General features: G+C 45.6%; 1 protein-coding gene across 1 annotated transcript in view; it reads right to left on the minus strand.

Annotated features, from left to right (window-relative positions):
• SMG6 (SMG6 nonsense mediated mRNA decay factor) overlaps positions 1 to 20,998 on the minus strand; it is a 241,730-nt gene extending 220,732 nt beyond the window's left edge. The window contains exons 1-6 of the mRNA XM_004593965.4: positions 20,769 to 20,998; positions 15,847 to 17,590; positions 15,134 to 15,326; positions 13,584 to 13,694; positions 8,340 to 8,446; positions 8,005 to 8,083 (exon numbers count right to left, since the gene is read on the minus strand). Of these exons, the coding sequence (XP_004594022.2) occupies positions 8,005 to 8,083; positions 8,340 to 8,446; positions 13,584 to 13,694; positions 15,134 to 15,326; positions 15,847 to 17,590; positions 20,769 to 20,856 (2,322 nt within the window). The 5' untranslated portion in view covers positions 20,857 to 20,998. The remainder of the gene's footprint in view (positions 1 to 8,004; positions 8,084 to 8,339; positions 8,447 to 13,583; positions 13,695 to 15,133; positions 15,327 to 15,846; positions 17,591 to 20,768) is intronic.

A 20,998-nucleotide genomic window follows, 5' to 3' on the forward strand; every position in this document is an offset into this window, starting at 1 on the left:
ACTCCTGCAGGGGCCTGCGGATCTAGGAAACCCTATCACCTCTCCCAGCCTGTGCCCCTGAGCTGTGAGCAATTCCAGGAAGAACATCAGAATGCTATGCACGGGAGAACCTATGGGAATTTGATCAGGGGTCTCTTCTTGCACCACACTTAACCTTACTGCAGAGATGTTCCAAGAACCAGGTACAGCTATAGGCCGCATGACATGCTGATCAACAACAGACTGCATCTAGAATGGTAATCTTGTGAGATTATACCCCCAGTGAAGCCCTAGCCATTTTAGTTTATACAGGGATACGCTATTGCATCTGTGCAACCATGAAACACAGTTGTCGTTAGGCAACATGTGAGAGTACTCACTAGGGAGAGAAAAAAATATTCAATTCCCCTTATACTGTCTATCCTTCCAAGAGAATTGGTATGCTGCAGTTTAAATATGAAATTGGGATCAAAGGAACCTGTCCAAGCACTGGCTGACTCAGGATCTGAGTGTGACTTTGGACAACTTCGGTAATCATCTTCACTCTGACAATGAGAATAATAATACCCAAGCAGCAGTGTCCTTAGGCTTATCTCTGCTGGATTCTTATCAGTTGCTTCACAATAAGTTGTATTCTGCTGCTGTTACAATTTTTATTAATATCTGAGTTGAATTTGGAAATTATTCAGTGAATTCAATAAAACAAGCATTTCCAATAAGGGAAGAAAAAAATAAAGGAAAAGATCAGAAAGTAAGCAAAAATACTGAAACTTGGCCCTGTGCAACAGCCTAGTGGCTGAGGTCCTCACCTTGCTCATGTCGGGATCCCAAACTTGGCCCTATGCAACAGCCTAGTGGCTGAGGTCCTCACCTTGCTCATGTCGGGATCCCATACTGGCACCAGTTGGTGTCCCGGCTGCTACACTTCCTTTCCAGCTCCCTGCTTGTGGACTGGGAGGGCTGTGGAGGAGGCCCAAGGCCTAGGGACCCTGCTTCCCTGTGGGAGACCCAGAGCAGACTCCTGGCTCCTGGCTTTAGATCAGCTCAGCTCCGGACTTTGCGGCCACTTGCGGAGTGAACAGGCAGATGGAAGATCTTTCTCTTTCTCTCAGTAAATCTAACTTTTCAATTAAAATAAATAAATCTTTTTAAAAAACACTGAAACCAAGAGGGAAAGGATGCACAAAAGCTTTTCTCACTGTCACTCCTACCTCATATTCTTCCTATTCTATTTTCTCGGTCTCAAAATACACCTTCAGTACCAGGTTCTCTCTCCCTCAAGCATCGATACAAAGCAAGTTAGCTTAGAAATAGTTTCCTTAATTGTGAAATTCAGATATACACACACATGGATCCTGAAAATAGTAAATTTACATAATACACATAGTTGAACAGACTATTTAGCATACCATTACAGTTACTTAAGTAGTTCCTACTTTCAATATTATCTCAATGTATATTAACTCTTCCTATACCATTCACTTGATTTGAGACTGTATTCTACGGATTCTGTATTTTTTTTTCAATCTTTAACACTTGTGACATTGAGATGTAACTTCTAACCAGTATCTATCATAATCTATTATTTCACTCACAGTATTTTTTTTTAAAAGTTCAACAAATAACAGTGTATCTAACATTCAGCTATATGTTTTCAATCTGTATTAGCTACACACCTCTGTTGTCTTCTCAAAGTTTTTTTTTTTCTTTTAGGACAGAAACCCTATCACATATTTTATTATTCACAGCGTTGAGCAAAACCACACTGCACATAAGATGTTCTCAATAAGCATCCTAGATCCAATAAATGACTAACTAGGGGAGAGGAGAAAGGAGACAAAATGATGTTTACTGACAACTAAGATGAAAAGGAAACAGAACAAGACAGCAATATTTCGCAAAATAATCTACAGATTCAATGCAATATTTATCAAAATCCTAATGATTGCTTTTATAAAATGAAAAAGACAATACTAAAATACACACAAAACAACAAAGAACTCCAAATAGTCTAAACAGCATTGGAAGGACAAAACAAACAAAAAGACTAATGAAATCCTATTTCCCAATTTTTTGTATTACAAATTTGCAATAATTAGAACAGTTGAGATTAGTATAACAAATACATGAATCAACAAGAAAGAACTGAGAGTACAGAAGTAACCCTATATATCAATTGATTTCAATAAAAATGTCCAGATCATTAGACAGACTCTCCAACAAATAGTGCTTGAAGAGGTAAACATCCACAAGTTAAAAAAAATTCAAGCCTAATACTTACCTCCCATTACATACAAAATTAATCTAAGATGTTCTTTACCCTGTCTCTCAAATAAATTTTTAAAGGGAGGAGGGGCCAGCTGTTGGCCTAACAGGTAAGACATCTGCATTTCATATTAAAGTGCCTGGCCTCTGGCTCCTGACACCAGCTGCCTGCTCCTGCAGATACTGGGAGGCAGCAGTAAAGTTCAAGTGACTGATTCCCACTGCATAAGCAGAAGAAACACCTGGATAAGTTCCTGACTCTGAGTTTTGGCCCAGTCCAGCCCTGTCTAGAGCAAGTTGAAAGGGAACCAGAGAATGGGAACTCTTACTTTCTATCTCCAAGCTCAAATTACAATACATAAAATTCATCCAAAAATGGATCCAAAAGATAAGAACTAAAACTATAAGACTTTTCCTAAAGATTTATTTTTACTGGAAATGCAGATTTACAGAGAGACAGAGAAAGATCTTGGATCTGCTGGTTCACGCCCCAGCGGCAGAAATAGCCAGAGCTGGACTGGTTCTGAAGCCAGGAGCCAGGAGCTTATTACAAGTCTCCAACATGGGTGCAAGAACTCAAGACCTTGGAACATCCTCTGTTGCTTTCCCAGGTGCATAGCAGGGAGCTGGATTGGAAGTAGAACAGCCAGGACTCGAACAGGAAACTATACAGGAAGCTGGCACTGCAAGTAGAAGCTCAACCTCCTGAACTACACGGTGCCACTCCCCAGTCCCGCCAATGAAACACCGTGAAATAGACAACAGTGTTGTGACACAGCAGGCTAAGCTGTCACTTGTGATGAAGTGCCAGTTCAAGTCCCAGCTACTTTAATTCTGATTCATATCCCCGTAAATCACCCAAGAAGGCAGAAGACCCATTAGCACTTGAGCCCCTGCCACTCAACGGGTGAGCCGGACTGACTTTCCACACCCCTGGCCTCGGCCTTGCTACTGAGGGCATTTGGAAAGTGAGCCAGTGGGTAGGAGGTCTAGCTGTCCCTGACTCCCTCTTTTTGTCTTTCAAATTAAATAAATGGATAGACAGAAGACTGCCACCAAAATTTATAACATTAAAAGGTTTCAAATTAAAAAATTATTTCCCAATGGGCAATGGACCCGAGAAGCTACTGCTCCAAATGGTCAATGAAGCACATGAAAGATGGAAATGCAAGTCAAAATCACAGTGAGTTACCACTTTGCATTAAGTACATTTGTACATATCAACAGAGTATCTAAGTTTACATGCAAAGGCAAAAGATTCAGAATAGCTAACACAATATTGCAACATTAGAAGACTGATGCTACTCAACTGAAAAACACACTATGCACCTACAATAATCAAGAATGCAGTGTGTCTGAGCTCAAAACACAATGAATGAAACAGAACAGAGAGCCCAGACATAAATCCACATGTACCTCCTGAGCTGATCTTGGACAAAGACGCAAAGGCAATTCAGGGGAGAAAGGATGACGTTTTCAACAAATAAAGCTGGAACAAGTGGATACACACATGCAAAACACACCTACGTATGTATCTTATACTTTTCAGAAAAGTCAACTTAAAATAAACCAGATACCTAAACATAAGACATAAAATTATACCACTGCTAGAGTAAAAAGGAAAATTCAGATAGTTGGGTTTCCTGATGACTTCTTAGACACAACTCTAGAAACATAATTCATTAGGGAAAAAATTTTATGAGCTACAATTCATTGCAATTAAAAATTTTGGGCCCAGCCCAGCACAGTAGCCTAGTAGCTAAACTCCTCACCTTGCACATCGGGGAACCTATAGGGACACCGGTTCGTATCCCAGCTGCTCCACTTGCCATCCAACTCCCTGCTTCTGGCCTGGGAAAGTAATCGAGGACGACCCAAAGCCTTGGGACCCTGCATCCATGTGGGAGACTTGGAAGAAGTTCCTGGCTCCTGGCTTCAGATCAGTTCAGCCCTGGCCACTGCAGCCAGTAGGAGAATGAAACAGCAGATGGCGGCTCTTTCTCTCTGTCTCTCCTTCTCTTTGTAAATCCTCCTTTCCAATAAAAATGAATATATCTTTAAGAAAAAATTAAAACTTCTGCTCTATGAAGACAATCCTAGTTAATGAGAAAATAAACTACAGATTGCAGTTCACTCATGTGATACGTGTTTTTCGTATATCTGAACTTGTATCCAAAATATACAAACAACTCCGGAAATGCAAAGATGAAAAAAGAACACCAAATTTAAAATGGGCAAAGGAGAATCGCAAATGTAAACAAGACACCACTGGCTACCCCCAATGATGGCAAAGATGGGGATAAACAGGAATTCTTATCCTTCACTGGCAGGAATGCGACACGGCACGGGCACTGAAGAAACAGCTCTGCAGTCGCTTAGAGCACTTAAACCTATTCTCATCATTTGAGCTAGAAATGTTCTTCCTAAAGATTGACCTGAACAAGTTGAAACCATTTCTACATAAAATTCTGCACATCAATGTTTATAGTAGCTTTATTCATAATCACCAACACTTAAAGCAACCATGATATCCTTCAATACATGAAAGAACTGTGGCTCATCTCTTAGTCGGAACATTATTCAGCAACAAAAATAAACGCGCGCGCACACACACACACACACACACACACACAAAAAAAAAACCTCACATGCCTATTTCCAAATGAAGATGTCGGTTTGAAAAGGCTACATAGTGCATGATTTCAACTATGTGACATTCTGGAAAAGGCAGAACTATGGAGATAATAAAAAGATCAGTAGTTGCCAGGAAGTTAAGTGAGGTGGAAGGGTTGGGAGGTGGAACAGGAGCTACTCTGTATTCTCTATGGCACTGTAACAGTTATCTGTCCCAATCTATAGGAGGCACAACACTGTGGGTTTCCACTAATGACACTGCATCAACACAAGTGTACCGGATGAACCATGTTACTAATAAGGGAAACTATTATTATTAACAAGCAGTTACTATTAAAAGGGGAAGAGCTGAAAGGGAGCTGTATTGTCTACTCAATTATTCTATAAGCCCAAACTGCTGCCCCAAAATCAAGTCTATTAAGGGGAAACAAAATCTCAACTGGGAAACAAATCAAAACTCTTCCAATGAGATATGACTTAACAACCACTAGGTTGGTACCAATCACATGACAGAAAGATGGAAAGAAAGAAAGGGTGGGCAGAGGGAAAAAGGGAACAAATTTTAGCAAGAATGTTGAAAAATCAGAACTTCCGTACACTGCTGCCGAGGCAGAAAATGGTACAGCCACTATAGAAAAGACTTTGGCAATTACTGAAAGAGTTAAACCCAGCAGTTTCACTCCTAAATACAGGCTTAAAAAGAACTGGAAATGGTACTAAAATACTAATACTTCACAGTAGCACTATTCACAAAATAGCTAAAAGGGGGAAACAATTCAACTGCCCATTAACAAAACAGAGGAGGCACGCCCACACAATGGAGTGTCTTCAGCCACTGTTACAGACACATGGCACTGCAGGAAGAAGTTCAAAAACTTTACCAAAATAGTAACACGTCACGCAAAAACGATCACGTATCTTATGATTCCATTTAGACTAAACATCCAGAATTGGTAACACTAGAGACAGAAACCAAACTAGCGGCTGCTAAGGCAGAGGGAGGAAGAATGCAGGTACTAACTACAGGATTTTCTTTCAGGGTACTGAAATGTCTTGGAACTAAACAGAAGTGACGATTAATTACATTTTCTGACAACAAGGACCTAACATTTCATTCAATAATTACAAGGAGAAGCTAGGAAAGGAGACCAGAAAAAAAAAAAAGAAAAAAGTAGCTAAAGAAAAAGCTAAGGAAAAGGGGAGAGAAAACAAAATGCAAAGTGGAGTGATCAAAATTGCAAATACTGCGCCTGGTACAGTAGCCTAGTGGCTAAAGTACTCACGCTGCACCTGCCGGGAGCCCATATGGGCGCCGGTTTGCATCCCAGCAGCCCCACTTCCCTTCCAACTCCCTGCTTGTGGCCTGGGAAAGCAGTCGAAGACAGCCCAAAGCTTTGCGACCCTGCACCCGCGTGGGAGACCTGGAAGAAGCTTCTGGCTCCTGGCTTCAGATTGGCTCAGTTCCAGCCATGGTGGCTTCTTGGGGAGTAAACTAGAAGATGGAAGCTCTTTCTCTCTGTCTCTTCTTCACTTTGTAAATATGACTGTCCAAAAAAAAATCTTTTTAAAAAGATTGCAAGTATCTATCACAAAGAAAATAAGACAGAAATATAGAAAAACAAACAAAAGAAAATCCAGGGCTCAGTGCAGTAGCCTAGTGGCTGAAGTTCTCGCTTTGCACGCACCAGGATGCCATATCGGTACCAATTTGTGTTCTAGCTGCTCCACTGCCCATCCAGCTCCCTGCTTGTGGCCTGGGAAAGCAGTCGAGGATGGCCCAAAGCCTGGTGACACTACACCCGTGTGGGAAACACGGGAGAAGCTCCTGGCTCCTGGTTTTGGATAGGCTCTGGCCACTGCAGCCACTTGTGGTTGGAAGATCTTTCCCTCTATATCTTGTTCTCTGTATATCTGGCTTTCCAATAAAAATAAAATAAATAAATCTTTTTTAAAAGTGCAGTATTTTAAAGTATATTTTTCAGAAATACATTATTCAATCATTTCAGTCCATAATTTTTAGAAATTTCTTTGAATGTATTGTGGAATAGAGGTGAATATAAACTAAGGCACCATTAATTTGGACAATGAATTTTATAGTATTAAGAAAACCTTCTCAGGCCTGACGCAACAGCGTCATGGCTGAAGTCCTCCCCTTGAAAATGACAGGATTCCATATGGGCGCCAGTTCTAATCCCAATAGCTCCACTTCCCATCCAGCTCCCTGCTTGTGGCCTGGGAAAGCAGTTGAGGACGGCCCAAAGCCTTGGGACCCTGCACCCATGTGGGAGACCCGGAAGAGGCTCCTGGCTTTGGACTGACTCAGCTCCAGCCATTGTGGTCACTTGGGAGTGAAGCATTGGACGGAAAATCTTCCTTTCTGTCTCTCCTTCTCTCTGTAAATCTGCCTTTCCAATGAAAATAAATAAATCTTAAAAAAAAGAAAAAAAGAAAACCTTCTCCATGCTAATGAACATGTTAACTGTTTCTTATACTCAAAACTTTGGTACCTAGCTCTGGCTGCCACCTCTCCCTTTTCAACTCAGCTCCCTTCCTCCTTAGAGCGCCCTCAGCTCCTAAGGCTCACCTCTCCTGACAGAGAGCCATGTGGAGGAGGCTGATAAGATCTAAAGAGGTAAAAGTCTGGCATTTACTCTGCTCCTGCTAAGGAGACACCTTAGAACGTTAAGACGAACGAGAAGGTCTGGGGTGGAAGAAAGCAAGGAGCTGCCAACTTACGGCTTGGCAAGGACTTCAAGAGAGTGAGGGAAAAGAAGCCTTGTTTTCCACAATGAGGAGCCTTTGTCAACAGGGCGGGGAAGGGAAGGAGAGCAAGATGAGATTCAGAGCAGAAGCTGTGGCCAAAAACAGAAAGTGATGTGGGTCTGGATGGAGCACAGCACTCCCTCAGGAACCAGAGCACGAGTGTTGGGTGGATGCAGCGAGCATCCCTGTCAACTTACCTCCAAAAGGACGGCCACAAAAGGAGTTTGAGAATGTTGGGCAGAAGGGCATATTCTTTGGACTACTGTAACTAGATGGGCTTGAGCTCTAGGAGCTGATGCTACCAACATACATATGTTAAGATACTGCCTGCAAAATACTTCCTCTATCCACAGGATTTCTTACCGTATACACTGCCAGCAAAGCCAACTGGTTATAGGGGCGCCCATTCTTGGGAGCAATGTGCTGGGCCTTCAGGTACCAACTAGAATAGAAAAACAGTAAGAAAATGCTAGCTCCACATCAACTCCTTCCCAATTCATCCTGATAAGCCCTACCACTTAAGACACACACAGGAGTGTTAGTGAGATGTACCCCTACGGCAGTAAGGCACGACTATGGGGACCAACAGGGACACCTGTAAGACAGCCACATGTGAAGCAGCTCAAGTGCTCATTGCTCTTAAGAGACGAGCGTCAAGTCACACAGGAAAGGGAAACAAGGAGCTGGAGACACAGTACCTGCGTGCTTTCCCGTAGTTTGCTGTATCATTGGCTTGTTCTCGATACCTAGAGATATCGCCTTGGCAAATCATACATCGCTGGGCACTGATCAAGGCATATTTTACCTTCAGGAAAAAACAAACAAACAAACAATCAGAGAATATACAGAAACACAAGCTTCAACACCAAAAGACGAGATGGAATCAAAATGACAAAGTAGCACTAGTCATTTCCAGGTCTTCAACAGAGCATCAAGTTTCAGGGAGCGCCTTGTGATGCAGCAGCTGCTTAGCACAAGCATCCCAAACTAGCAGGCCAGCTGAGCACCACCTGCTCTGTTCCAATCCAGCTCCCTGCAGGCGCACACTCTTGTAGGCAGAAAAAAAATGGCCCAAGTACATGGAATAAACACATGGAGTTTTAGGCTTCTGGTGATCCCTGGGCCTAGACCCGCTGCTATACTCATCCAGGGAGTGAACCAGCAGAGGTAGATCTTTCTCTCCTGTTCCGTCACTTGGCCTTTTAAATAAATGAGTCTTCTTTTTAAAAAAAATATATATATATATATTTTTATTGGAAAGGCAGATTTACAGAGAGGAGGGACAGAGAGGAAGATTTTCTGTCCAATGCTTCACTCCCTAAGCAGCTGCAACAGCCAGAGCTGAGCCCATCTGAAGCCAGGAGCCGGGAACTTTACTCCAGGTCTCCCACACGGGTGCAGGGTCCTAAGGCTTTGGGCCATCCTCGACTGCTTTCCCAGGCCACAAGCAGGGAGCTGGATGGGAAGTGGAGCAGCCGGGATTAGAACCGGCGCCCAGATGGGACCCCAGTGTATGCAAGGCAAGGACTTTAGTCACTAGGCTACCATGCCAGGCCCAATAGATTAATCTTAAAAAAAAGCATGTAGTTTAGCTTAACCTTTACTATCAAAAAATCTGCTAACAGTGTGATACAAAAATTTACTGAGGGGGCAGCCATTGGTGTGTAGCAGGTAAAGCCATCACCTGTGATGCCAGCATCTTATATGGGTGCCTATAATTTTTATTCCACTGAATGGAACAAATGTAAAAACATTTTATAAACAAAGTAATAAACAATATTTAGAAAATTTTTGTGGCTGGCTTTGAGACATAGTGGGTTAAACTACTGCTCATGACATTGGCATTCTATATTTCCACTGGTTCAAGACCCAGCCGGTCCACTTATAATTCAGTTCCCTGTTACTGTGCCTGGGAAAGCAGTGGAGGATGGCTCAAGTTCTTGAGCCCTTGCACCCACATGAGAGACCTAGAACAATCTCTTGGGGTTGTGGATTTGGCCTGGCACAGCTCCAGCTGTTGTGGTCATTTAGAAAATAAACCAGTGGATAGAAGACCTCTCTTCCTCTCTGTAACTGCCTCTCAAATAAATAAAATAAACCTTTACAAATAAATAAAAATTGCTTACTGTTCTTTCCCTTCTACCGTTTTAGTCTTTCCTCGGTTAATATCACTGAACTATATATTACTAAATTATGCTCCCATTGCAGAAAACATTAAGAGGGCACTTCAAAAACCAAAGGCAAAATGAACTTTTAAAAAGAACCCATGCAGAGTTTCTTCATAATACACATTTCTGTAAACCTTTTAAAGTCCTGCATGTTTCATCCTAGCACCACCGACGTCCAGGAACTGTGTAGTACTACCAAAATATTTTCTCAGCATGGATGCTGCCTGGAGGCACACACCCAGAGGCAAACTTTCCCAACTCGTGTCCTCACCCCAAGAAACACAAATTCACAAACCACTCAAAAAGATTTCCCGGGGACACACATCCGGCATAGCAGTCAAGGTGCCGATGACAACATCTACAGCCCACTCTGGAACTAGCTGGGTCTGACTCCCACTTGCACTCTCAGTTCCAATCCTCCACTGCAGTACTCCCCGCAGACAGTACTTCAGAGGGCCCCTGTGCTTGCATCCCTGCCACCCACCCACAAGGTGGGTCTTCTGCCTGGCCCAGCCCTGGTCGGTGTGAAAGAGTGAGCCAGCAGATAGAAGATGGATCTCCCCAAAATAAGTAAAATAAATAAATAAATGCTTAAAAATCTCCCTAAGGAATATACCATTCCACAACATACAGCTCAACAATTCAACTGCACTCAGGCCCGGCAGCATGGCCTAGCGGCTAAAGTCCTCGCCTTGAACACGCCCCGGGATTCCTTATGGGAGCCAGTTCTAATCCCGGCAGTTCCACTTCCCATCCAGCTCCCTGCTTGTGGCCTGGGAAAGCAGTCGAGGACAGCCCAATGCATTGGGACCCTGCACCCGCGTGGGAGACCCGGAAGGGGTTCCTAGTTCCCGGCTTCGGATCGGCGCGCACCGGCCATTTCGGCTCACTTGGGGATTGAATCATCGGACGGAAGATCTTGCTCTCTGTGTCTCCTCTCTGTATATCTGACTTTGTAATAAAATAAATAAATCTTAAAAAAAAAAAAATTCAACTGCACTCAATACAGAAAGAGATAAACAAGTCACTGACTAAGGCATAAAGCTCATCTGAGAAAAGTAGAAACTGACCCTCTGGGAAGGTTTACTCACCAGTCAACTAAACAGCACCTGCACATCAGTTTCTAGCAGGTAACTCCAACTCATGACCCAGCAGAGTCATATATCACTGGATGCCACTGGGGCCTGACTATCCCATACATCCTCCTTTCTCCACACCAACACCAAGAAACTCTGCAGACTTAGCTGATACAGCAACAAAGACACTGGTTACATCTCCACATACAGTCACTCGACCACCTCAAATTCTGTCCCTGGACTCCTCAGGCTGAGGTCCAGGGGGACACAGGCCAGCTCACCTAGGCAGCAGCACTTTCCCACTCACTCTCACGCTCAGACAAGGCTTCCTTCCCAGTCTCTCCCCTCAAGAGTGCTGCTCTTCTTGAGTCTCTACACACACCTACTCCTGCCGGGTGTCTCAGCTTAACTCCGACTGCCCTCGATTTTCCCTAAGGAACCAGGTGTGCCCTGTTACAGCATACGCCCACAATCCCCTCTGTAAAATTCACTGCATATTCATTTACTCATCTAATAGCTGTATTCACACAAATTCTAGACTTCAAGAACCGAGATTAAAGCTTTCTTGGTTAGCACTGGATTGCCTCTGCTTAGAACAGCATCGGCCACATTTACAAAGGTCAATAAATGTACCTTGATTTGTAAGACAGCTGTCAGAAAAGCAAGAGAAAGCCTTTACTTCACCACTGTATTTCCCTCTAACAAAACTCTAATCTCTCCCTAGATACACCCCAAGTCTTTCTTACTTTAGAAAACAAAAACTTTGGGCCGGTGTGGTGGCTCCACAGGTTAATCCTCCACCTGCAAGTGCCAGAGCCTATGGGTCCTAGTTCATGTCCTGGCTGCTCCATTTCCATCCAACTCTCTGCTTGTGGTCTGCAAGAGTAGCAGAGGATGGCAAAGGTTCTTGGGCCTCTGCATTCATGTGGGACACCTGGAAGAAATTCCTTAATCCCAGCTTCAGATAAGCTCAGCTCCGGCCAATATAGCCATTTGGGGCATGACTAGCAAATGGAAGACCTTCCCTCTGTCTCTCTTTCTCTAAATCTCCCTTTCAAGTAATAATAAATAAATCTTAAAAAAAAAAAAAAAAACTTTTCAACTTTATATTCTCTTCTAGTTATTTTCCCTCCTTGCCTTCACAGCCAAGATTTTTAAAAGAATGGTCGATGTTATTCTCCCATTATCTCTACTAATTCTCGCCCTCTTCACTATATGATTTCAAATTTCTCAAACTGAAACAAATTCTTGATGAGGTTCCAATCCAACTTGCAGTAATTAGTTTTTGTAACCTTGACATGTGAAAATGCTGTACCACTTACCAATGTTTGCCACTCTGGCCAGCCTTCTCCGTATCCCATCTTCTGCCTTAACTAACACCCATCCACTAACAACTTGTCCAACTGGCCCAGTTCTTTCAGACAGACCAAAAGATCATTTGCTCCTTTTCAAATTCCAGATATGCACGTCTACCGTTTAGATCTAAACAATCGTCCTCTTTGCAGCCACTGCCCTAGGCCACAAACTGGGAGATGACACCGATTCCTCATACCTCCCATCTCCTTCCTCACACCAAATCAGCAACAATTCAATTCCATTTCAGCTGTATCTTCCTGGTCTCTCTCCTCTTTTTTTACCTCTATCACCTCTACATTAGGTAGGCCTGCAACCTGACTTCCATAACTTCACTTCTGTCCACCTCCCATTTAAAACTCATCAATGTGCCAGAGTGTTTCTAGCAGGAAAACTATGTCATCCATTAGCTGAAAAATCAAGTCAAGATTCTCCAACGCTTTTGAAGGAAGTCTAAACTCTTCAGGACAGTATACAACAAGTTTACTATCTAGTCACTTCCTACTTCTTTTGCTTTACTCCCAATAATAACCTCATATCACATCACAAATAGCAGCAGACTGAACTTCTTGAACTTGCTAATGCAACCTGGTTCTTTCTGGCTGTGCCCTCTGTCTCAACCGCCCTTCATAGTTGTGTTTCAAGAATCTGCCTGGGGCCCAGCAGCATGGCCTAGCAGCTGAGGTCCTCGCTTTGAACACGCCCCGGGATCCCATATGGACGCTGGTTCTGATCCCGGCTGCTCCACTTCCCATCCAGCTCCCTGCTTGTGGCCTGAGAAAACAGTCGAGGACGGCCCAAGGCCTTGGGATCCTGCATCCGTGTGGGAGACAAGGAGTAAAGTTCCTGGCTCCTGGCTTCGGATCGGCACAGCACCGGCCATTGCGCTAACTTGGGGAGTGAATCATTGGACGAAGATCTTCCTCTCTATCTCCTCCTCTCTGTATATCTGCCTTTCCAATAAAAACAAATAAATCTATTAAAAAAAAAAAAAAAAGAATCAGCCTGACAGTCTTTAAGGAGTCTTCCTTGACCCAAATCAGACTAAGTCAGATCCATCTCACTGGGTGTCTCTTCAACACTCCATATACCTATATACTCTCTAAATACAACTGTAGTACTTACAGGGTGGTAACTGGTGATTTAGTCTGTCCATTTCCTTACTGAATTTTATTATCCTCAACATCCAGCACAATGTCTAACACATAACTAATACATAACACGCTTAATAGCTTTTCGCAGTGGCAGTATCGTAGCCAATAAGGTTTATCGGAAGCGCGACTATTACTAAAACCAACACGCTTACTAAAAAATGAGTAATTTTAAGCTCAAGAAGCTGACTTACTGTCTTGCGTAATGGCTTGCTGCGAATGGCAAGGCCGTCCATGTAGTCCTCCAGTTTGAACTTGTAAGTAATCTGCAGCTTCTGAAGCAAACTATCAAAAAAGTCACTGCCCTATAAAAAGAAAAAATAAGAGCTAAATTAGTCTGTTCTCATTTAATCTACCCAACAGAAACTGAGACAAACAGCCCTTTGACAATTCTGCTCATGTTCAGGTATCATATACATAAAGACAGGAGGAACAAAGCTATTTACCAGTGACCAAATGAAACAAAACAAATTAACAACAGCAGCTTCTCCCTTCTTTCTTTTCTTCTTTTTTTAAAGATTTATTTCTTTTCACTGGAAAGGAGATTTGACAGAGGAGAGATACAGAAAAAGATCTTCCATCCAATGCTTCACTACCCAAAGGCCAGAGCTAAACCAACCTGAAGCCAGGAGCTGGGAGCTCTTTCAGGTTTCCCATGCGGGTGCAGGGTCCCAAAGCTTTGGGCCGTCCTCGACTGCTTTCCCAGGCCACAAGCAGGGAGCTGGATGGGAAGTGGAGCAGCCGGGACATGAACTGATGAACCGGCACCCACATGGAATCTTAGTGCTTGTGAGGGAAGAATAAGCCAATTGAGACACTGCACTGGGCCCTTTTCCCTGCTTTCAAAGACTTCCCAGGACTGTATTGCAGCATAGCACATTAAGCCGTTGTTTGTAGCACCAGCATCCCGTATGGGTGCCAGTCGGTTCCAATTTGCCCCTCTTTCAATCCAGCTCCCTGTTAATACACCTAAGAAAGCAATGAAGAATGGCTCAAGTGTTTGGGTCCCTGCAGCCACGTGACAGATTCAGAAGAAGCCCCCGGCTCCTGGCTTCAGCCTGGCCCAGCCCTAACTGTTGTGGCCATTTGGGGAATGAACCAGGGGATGGAAAATATCGTGCGCATGCGCTCTCTCTCTCTGTCTCTCCTCCACTCGTTCTCACCATAATCCTGCCCTTCACAAAAATAAAACATGGGCCCGGCGGCATGGCCTAGCGGCTGAAGTCCTCGCCTTGAAAGCCCCGGGATCCCATATGGGCGCCAGTTCTAATCCCGGCAGCTCCACTTCCCATCCAGCTCCCTGCTTGTGGCCTGGGAAAGCAGTCGAGGACGGCCCAATACCCAATGCATTGGGACACTGCACCCGCGTGGGAGACCCGGAAGAACTTCCAGGTTCCCGGCTTCGGATCGGCGCGCACCGGCCCACTGCGGCTCACTTGGGGAGTGAATCATCGGACGGAAAATCTTCTTCTCTATCTCTCCTCCTCTGTGTATATCTGACTTTGTAATAAAATCAATAAATCTTGAAAAAAAAAAAAATAAAAAAAATAAAGCATGCAAAAGCTTTACAGCCCCAAGGCAGTAACAGTGGTAGAAGGCCGACCCAAGAAAACCCAAGAAAAAGATTATGAAGTTTTTGTCAGTGTTACATTCTGAAACATAGTATTTCAGATGGTAAAAGCCCATTACAATTACTAAATGATGCTAAAATCAGTATCCTGGAGACAAAAAGATGTTAACTTACCTCATCTAAGAGCTCTAAAAGTCTGTTCCGAATCTGTTCTGGATTCTCAACATTTGGATCCTTGAGAAGTTGCCTGAACTTCTCAATCACCTGGTAAAAAGCATTCTTCCACAGGATTTGATCCACATTCTGATTATCAGAGAATTCAATATCTAACAGAAGACAGCGTTCATACAGCTGCAGGAGTTCAGCTCTGAAATAAAATACACACAACTCGGAGTTCCGAACCCATCCGCAGGAAGAAGCCCCACAATTTGAGTTGCCTGTCAATTAACTACCTCCTCTGTCGAGCCATTCAAAATGTGACCAGGTATACTACTCATACTAGTATTCATTCTGCACAGCAAAATGTGATTTTAAAGATAGTTTATGTTGAGAAAAATAGGTTTTCCCCATATGCCTCCACCTAAATTTAACAGATTGAAAAAAGATCTCCACTGCAAGCTAAATGCTATTCATTTCTGGAAAGTGTTCCCTTTTCTATTTCAAGATTCCATATTCCCTCAAAGACTTTTTTTCTTTTCTTAAAGTAGTAGTAGGAAGCATGGTCATTTCTAAGATTACAAACGTTCATTTTCTAAATGTTCTTCCCTTAAAAAGCAGCAACAATATGAAAGGGTGGTAACATTCAAGGGCGCACCCCATAAGTTCAGACCATCTATGGTTCCAGGAGCTCTACACCCTAGCCCACAGCCACTTCCTTCCAGCCATACCTGAGCTGAGCCATCTTGTCCAGACCCTCGGGACTGATACGGTCCCTGGAGAGTAGGTTGCTGAGCTGCAGCTCCTGGTTATCGGCCACCCGGAGATGCCTGTGCAGCTCCTGCTGCTGAATGTTCCTCATGTGCTGCTCTAGCTCCTCGGGGCTCAGCGTGCTGGCAGGGACCGGGCTACAGACATACTGCCCAGAAGGAGTAGGGTAGCCCGGGTAGTAAGGCCCCGGGTAGACACCATTGGTAGGGCCCATTGGGTACTGCAAGGGGCTGTAGCCTGTATACGGATACTGGGAGGCAGGGCCTGGTGTCCTGGGGTAATAGTAAGGGTTGTCAGAATTTTGAAACTTATAGTAAGAGGCTTGGGCCTGGCGAGTGTCAGTCCAGGACGTGGGGCTGATTTCATCATCAGTGTCCAAGAAGTGTAGCTGTGGCGTCTGGCTCTTCAGAGCTGGTTTCTGATCGGGGTTATTTGGGTCCCACAATCGACGGGTCGTCCCTCCGCGGCCCCAACTTCGAGACCCCTTACTACCGGATCCAAACAAAAGCCGAGGTCCCAGGGGCGTGGACTCCGGAGAGCCTGTCGAACTGACAGAAAGGGTGGTGTGAGCTGGCAGAATCAAAATGCCACGCCCCCGGCCTCGGAGCTCTTGCTTCAAGTTTTTGGACTCCTGCTTCTCAGAGCCTTTGCTCCCAGGGTTTGAACCTCTGTCGGGCTTCACCCTATCCACATCTGGCAGGGAGTCTTTGTTCATGGTTTCTGCATCAAAAGTGACATGAAGAGCGCCCCGATTTTCTTTACCATTGCTTTTCTGTTCGCCCTCCCCAGGGCCAGACCAATTTCTTTCAAAATGTTTCTTCCTTTCAGAACTCTTCCTGGACCCTAAGCCATCAGGCTCGTCAAGTTTGTCCTCGTCTAAGGAGTCCGTGGAGGACATAGACACCTGCTTCTTCAATCGCGGCCTCTCCTTGGTCCTATCCTGCCGGCGCCGCCGGCAGCCGTTGCCTTCGGTCAGACTCGCTCCCTCGGCGCTGTTGTTGCTGCCTGCCGAGCTGGTACTGCAGGTGCGGTAACGGTTCCTCCGCTTGTCCGAGCGCGAGTAGCGCTTCGCAGAGCCGGGCTTCCCCAGGACCCCATCGTCCGTTACTTTCTTCATGCCCTCCCCTTTATCAACCCTCTTGACTTTTTCTCCCTTCGCAGTCCTCACTCTGTCACTACTCGGGCTTTTTTCTGTCTCAGTCTTCTCTGACTTACTTACAGTTTCCTCTTTCGGGAGTCTGCCCCGACCATCATCTTCCTCCACTCTCAGCTGTTCCACCTGGCTGAGCATCTCTTCTTCATCCACCCGGCTGGCCGAGTCTTTGGAAATGGTTTGCAAACGCCGCCCAGGCTGATAGATCTGCAGGTCCGGTTTCTTCGTTCTCTTGATAATCTTTAGACCTCGATCCTCTTGTCCAACAGTCCGAGGGGAGGACAGCTGTGCCCGATGGTCTTCTGGGTCTGTCGGGCCATTTTGCTGCTGGCTGTCCGGTTCTTTGCTGGTATCTTTCACGATCTGTGTGCCACTCCCAACAGCAGAAGAAATTCGGTCGTTCACAGTTTCATCCTTGAATTCCTCGCTCCCAGAGGGTTCCTTGATTTTAGGTCTGTTTCTGAGTCGAGAAAGACCAGGCTTATAGATTTCCAGATCCGGGCGCCTGTTATCTTTGCGTGGCCTGGGCTCCTTTAACTCCTTTATGTTTTCTGTTAGTTGGCGAGAAGGTTGAGGAGAAATAAAGGAGGGAAGGAAAAATATTGTCATTCTGAATAAAAAGCACAAAGGCAAGCAAGTACTACAAATCCAAAACCCTAACACTATAGCAGATAAGGATGTTTCTTCAGATACCAAAATTCTGGGTTTGTAACATTTCTTTAGGACCCGACAAGACTAAGAATTTAACTGGGTTACAGCTACATATATATGGACGAGCGAAACAGGGAAAAAAGCCCATATACTCTTGGGTTACTCAAGTCACCTTCTGATTCCTAAAATTCCAAGTTACTTCATTATTATCAGAATAAAAATCTCTAATGGGGCAGGGTTAAGGGGAGGGAGGGGCTGGCACAGTAGGCTAACCCTCCACCTGCAAGCGCCAGCATCCCATACAGGTGCTATTCATGTCCCAGCTGCTCCACTTCCCATCCAGCTGTTTATGGCCTGGAAAATCAGCAGAGGATGGCTCAAATCTTGGCAACCCAGCACCCACATGGGAAACCCAGAAGAAGCTCCTGGCTCCCAGCTTCAGATCGGCTCAGCGGTGGCGAGAAAACAAGCAGATAGAAGCCCATCTCTATCTCTCCTTCCCTCTGAAGTTTGTCTTTCAAATGAAAATAAATAAATCCTAAACAACAAATAAAAAGTCTAACATGCCCAGCATTAGACAAGTTTCTTGCTATGCAACCCTTATTCTACAGACATGTTAGTCTTTCACCTTGAACGTTTTTCTCGGGTGGCTCAGTCCTTTTAACCTACTGGTGAGGAGGGTAGAAGAAACAGAATATACGTAACAGTCCACAGTCCTCTCTGATAGGGTGATGGGGAGGCAATTCCAAACTCTGAACTTGGCCAGGATAATTCTCTTCTCCAGGACACCATAGCCCCTATGGAAGCAAACAGGAAGCAGATCCTTTCCACTCATCTTCCCAACTCTCTCACGGTAGCCAGCCGAGCCACTTCAAGGAAACACAGCTCAGGCTGTCATTCCAGAACACCAAGATTACCTGCTAATGTGATGATAACGTATGGGAAAGAAAAAGTTCCAGAAAAAAAGCCTTTTCAAGAAAAATAATTCAGAAACCATGGAGAACAATTCCCAGGCAGGACTCCATCTCTTCTGAGTACCTACTTATCTTCTGAGAAGATGACTATACGTGTGCCTCCAAACACTTCAGTGACAAAGTGACAGGCATCACTAAGAACTCAATATTCAATGCTAGGGCCCGGCAGCGTGGCCTAGCGGCTAAAGTCCTTGCCTTGAACACGCCCCGGGGTCCCATATGGTCGCTGGTTCTAATCCCGGAAGCTCCACTTCCCATCCAGCTCCCTGCTTGTGGCCTGGGAAAGCAGTAGAGGACGGCCCAATGCATTGGGACACTGCATCTGCGTGGGAGACCCGGAGGAGGTTCCAGGTTCCCGGCTTCGGATCAGCGCAGTACCGGCCCGTTGCGGCTCACTTGGGGAGTGAATCATCAGATGGAAGTTCTTCCTCTCTGTCTCTCCTCCTCTCTGTATATCTGGCTGTAATAAAATGAATAAATCTTCAAAAAAAAAAATATGCAATGCTACATGAAATCTCAGAACTGCACTGTTTTACAAATACAATGGCAAACAAGTCTAGAAAAGGATGGCCCGTTACTGCATTTATACCTATAAATGGGTATAACAAAATAGAAAAAGTTTAAGAATCTAAAAAAAGGGCCTTGTGCAATAGCTCAATGGCTAAATCCTCACCTTGTGCCAGGGATGCTGGTTTGTGTCCCAGATTCTTCACTTTCCATCCAGCTCCCTGCTTGTGGCCTGGGAAAGCAATAGAGGATGAGCCAAAGCTTTGGGACCCTGTGCCCACATGGGAGATCGGAAGAGGCTCCTGGCTTGAGACTGGCTCAGTTCTGGCCATTGTGGCCATCTGGGGAGTGAACCAGCAGATGGAAGATGTCTTTTTTTTTTAAGGGTTTTGTTGTTGTTATTGTAAAGTCAGATTTACAGAGAGAAGACACAGAAAGATCTTCTGTCCGCTGGTTCATTCCTCAAGTGGCTGCAATGGCCAGAGTTGAGCCTAACCCAAAGCCAGGAGCTTCTTCGCCATGCAGGTGCAGGGTCCCAAGGTCTTGGGCCATCCAACTGCTTTCCCATACCATGAGCAGGGAGCTAGAGGGGAAGTGCAGCATCTGGGACACAAACCGGCATCCATATGGGATCCAGGTGGATGCAAGGTGAAGACTTTAGCCACTAGGCTATCGTGCTGGGATGATTTTTCTATCTCTCCTTCTCTCAGTAAATTTGATCTGCCTTTCCAATAATAATAAATAAATCTTGAAAAAAAAAAAAGCTAGGAAAAAAATCAACTGCTTTAAGCTTAAGATGTGGCAGGGAAATTCTCAGTTTAAATGTGTCTTAAGTATGAACACAAATCTAGCAATTTAAGCCTGGAAGAGCTCACTCTGGTACTTTTCTAAGTCAGGGAGGGAGGAGGCAGCGAGAAGAGCTACTACTACTTTCCCAGCAGAGCAGTCTCACAGCCGAGTGACCTAACTCAGTGCACTAACAACTTCCCAGACTGCTGCCACTACCCAACTCCACACGGAACAAAGGAGACGTGCGACACTGTAATCTTTCTTGACGTTTCCCTGATGTGTCTGGAGACTTCTAAACTTGCCAAAGGAGCATTCCCCTCGGATTAAAAACTGCTCCCACACATGCCAAGGCCAAAGCAGCGTAGCGTCAGCCCTCCAGTGGCGTAGCTTTCAGGAGCCGGCCGTGGAAGAGGGGAAAACTTCAGCAAGGAAGTCCCGGGCTGGAAGACCTTTTCTCTTCAATCAGTGTCCCCAGTCCCTTCACAACGGCCAGCGGGCGAGCCCTTAGGGAAGGAAACACCAGTGAGGGGGGCCTGCCGGACCCCACCAAGCATCCTTTCCACGTCTCCTGACCACTGGGAGAGTCAGCGGGGAAGGGGACGGGGGGGGTGTAGAGGGACCACTCGGCTCTCCCAGCAGGCGGGGGGCGCCCCTGGCCGGCCGGGCCCCCGGAGCTGGTCCGGCGGCCCCCGCCCCCGCGGTTGGGGGAAGGGGCGGGGGCTCCCGGGCGCCGCGGACATGGAGCAGGGAGGAGGAGAGGGAGGCGGGGCGGGCAGGCCCGGCCCAGGAGCTGGGCGGCGCGACTCACCTCTGCTCCCGGCCTGAGGAGCCAGGGTGGCCAGGATGCCCCTGAGCTCGGACGCCGAGACCCTCACACGCTCCAAGCCCTCCGCCATCTTCGCGGCTGCGGCTCCAGCTGCAGCTCCTCCGCCAGCGCCGCGCGCGCAGCCAGGAAACCACGACGGGCGGGCGCGCGCGCTCTCCCACTCCCACCCCTGTCCCCGCCCCCTCGCGGCCCTCCCTGCCCTCCCCGAACGA

This window comes from Ochotona princeps, chromosome 17 (genome assembly GCF_030435755.1).
Source record: "Ochotona princeps isolate mOchPri1 chromosome 17, mOchPri1.hap1, whole genome shotgun sequence".
NCBI classification, from domain to species: domain Eukaryota; kingdom Metazoa; phylum Chordata; class Mammalia; order Lagomorpha; family Ochotonidae; genus Ochotona; species Ochotona princeps.